At 65.4% G+C, this 1,269-nt stretch overlaps 1 protein-coding gene across 1 annotated transcript in view; it reads right to left on the reverse strand.

The window, feature by feature from the left end:
• The window catches only part of LOC103622171 (serine protease 57), a 2,702-nt gene extending 1,513 nt beyond the window's left edge, over nt 1-1,189 (reverse strand). The window contains exons 1-4 of the mRNA XM_008641073.2: nt 1,079-1,189; nt 491-1,019; nt 231-384; nt 1-49 (exon numbers count right to left, since the gene is read on the reverse strand). Coding sequence (XP_008639295.2) covers nt 1-49; nt 231-384; nt 491-1,019; nt 1,079-1,189 — 843 coding nt within the window. The remainder of the gene's footprint in view (nt 50-230; nt 385-490; nt 1,020-1,078) is intronic.
• Between the last annotated feature and the right edge of the window lie 80 nt (nt 1,190-1,269).

Genomic DNA, 1,269 nt, shown 5'->3' on the forward strand with positions numbered 1-1,269 from the left:
CTCCGGCAGCCGGTGGGCTCCCAACACCACACGCACCGAGGGGCTGTGCCTGCAGCCAGGGGGGTGCTGAGAGGGCGCTGCTGTGGCCATCGGGGAGGGCGGGATGGCTGGGGGACTCACGGGGGCACAGGTGGGAGGGGGCAGCTTAACCCCTTGGGATGGGGTTATTGGTGCTAAGGGGCCGCACCATGTCCAGGGGGGCACATGTCCCACGTGGGGACAAGGCTCACCTGGGAATGAGGCAGTGGGCAGCTGTCATCACCCACTTGGGCCACACCAGGAAGCCCCCGCAGACGTGCTGCCCGTCCATCTGGATGGAGGCGATGAAGGGGCGGGAATGGGGCACTGCCGCCTTTCCCCCGATGATCTGGCTCCCCTGGGTGCCTGGGGGGGTGCAGGTGATCGTTGGCCTCCCCTGTACCATGGGGGAGTCCAGGGTTCCTATCTCCCACCCTGGGAGCCTGCCCTAGCACCCCAGCTGTCCCATTACCTGCCGGGGCCAGAGCTGGGAGCAGGATGGAGCCTCCCAGGCTGAGGATGAAGAGCCCAGCTGTGACCATGGTGGCACAGAGCTGGCCACTGCCACCGCTGCTGGGGCTGCTCGGGGTGGGGGTGCTTAAATCCCTCCGGGGGCTGAGCCTTGGGATGTGGGCGGGTAATTCCCTCCTGCTTCCTCCTCTCAGGATGTTGCTGCTTTGTGCAATTCGGGGGATGGGGGGCCCTGGCAGCTCCGTGCTGCTTCCCCCGGGGTGGGGGATGGGGAGCGGAGCAGCTTCTCGGCCCTGACTCCTCTTGTGCCTTAAGCTAAGTGGGATGAAACCCCTCTCCGCAGGGAGGTGGCAGCAGCGGGGCCCCAGGACATCTCCCAGACATGACAGTGTCCCCGGGACTGCCGTGGATAACGCAGGGACTGTGCTGTGCTCCCATCCAAGGCCTCTTTCAGCCCCTCCAGAGCCCCACTGGCTCTGGGATGGTGCTGTGGGCAGAGGGGCAGTTTCCTCCCTCTGTTCTGCACCAACCTGGAGCGCAAAAAGGGGTGCAAGGGGTGAGGAGCATGGGAGTGGGGGAACATGCTGACCCCCACGGCAGGGCCAGGCTTGCTCTGGAGCCAAGTGCAGAGCTCTTGCCCGGCAGCGGACAGATTTCCCAACGGAGGGTGGCTTAGGGCTTCCTGTGGCAGTTTTCCCATTGTGGCGGTTGGGTTGGGAAATGGGGGAGCGGAAAGGGGAGAGCAAAGAGTCGGTGGTTCCTGGAGTGGGGCAGCGTGGA

This window comes from Corvus brachyrhynchos, unplaced genomic scaffold, assembly GCF_000691975.1.
Source record: "Corvus brachyrhynchos isolate BGI_N302 unplaced genomic scaffold, ASM69197v1 scaffold219, whole genome shotgun sequence".
In the NCBI taxonomy this organism is placed as follows: Eukaryota; Metazoa; Chordata; class Aves; order Passeriformes; family Corvidae; genus Corvus; species Corvus brachyrhynchos.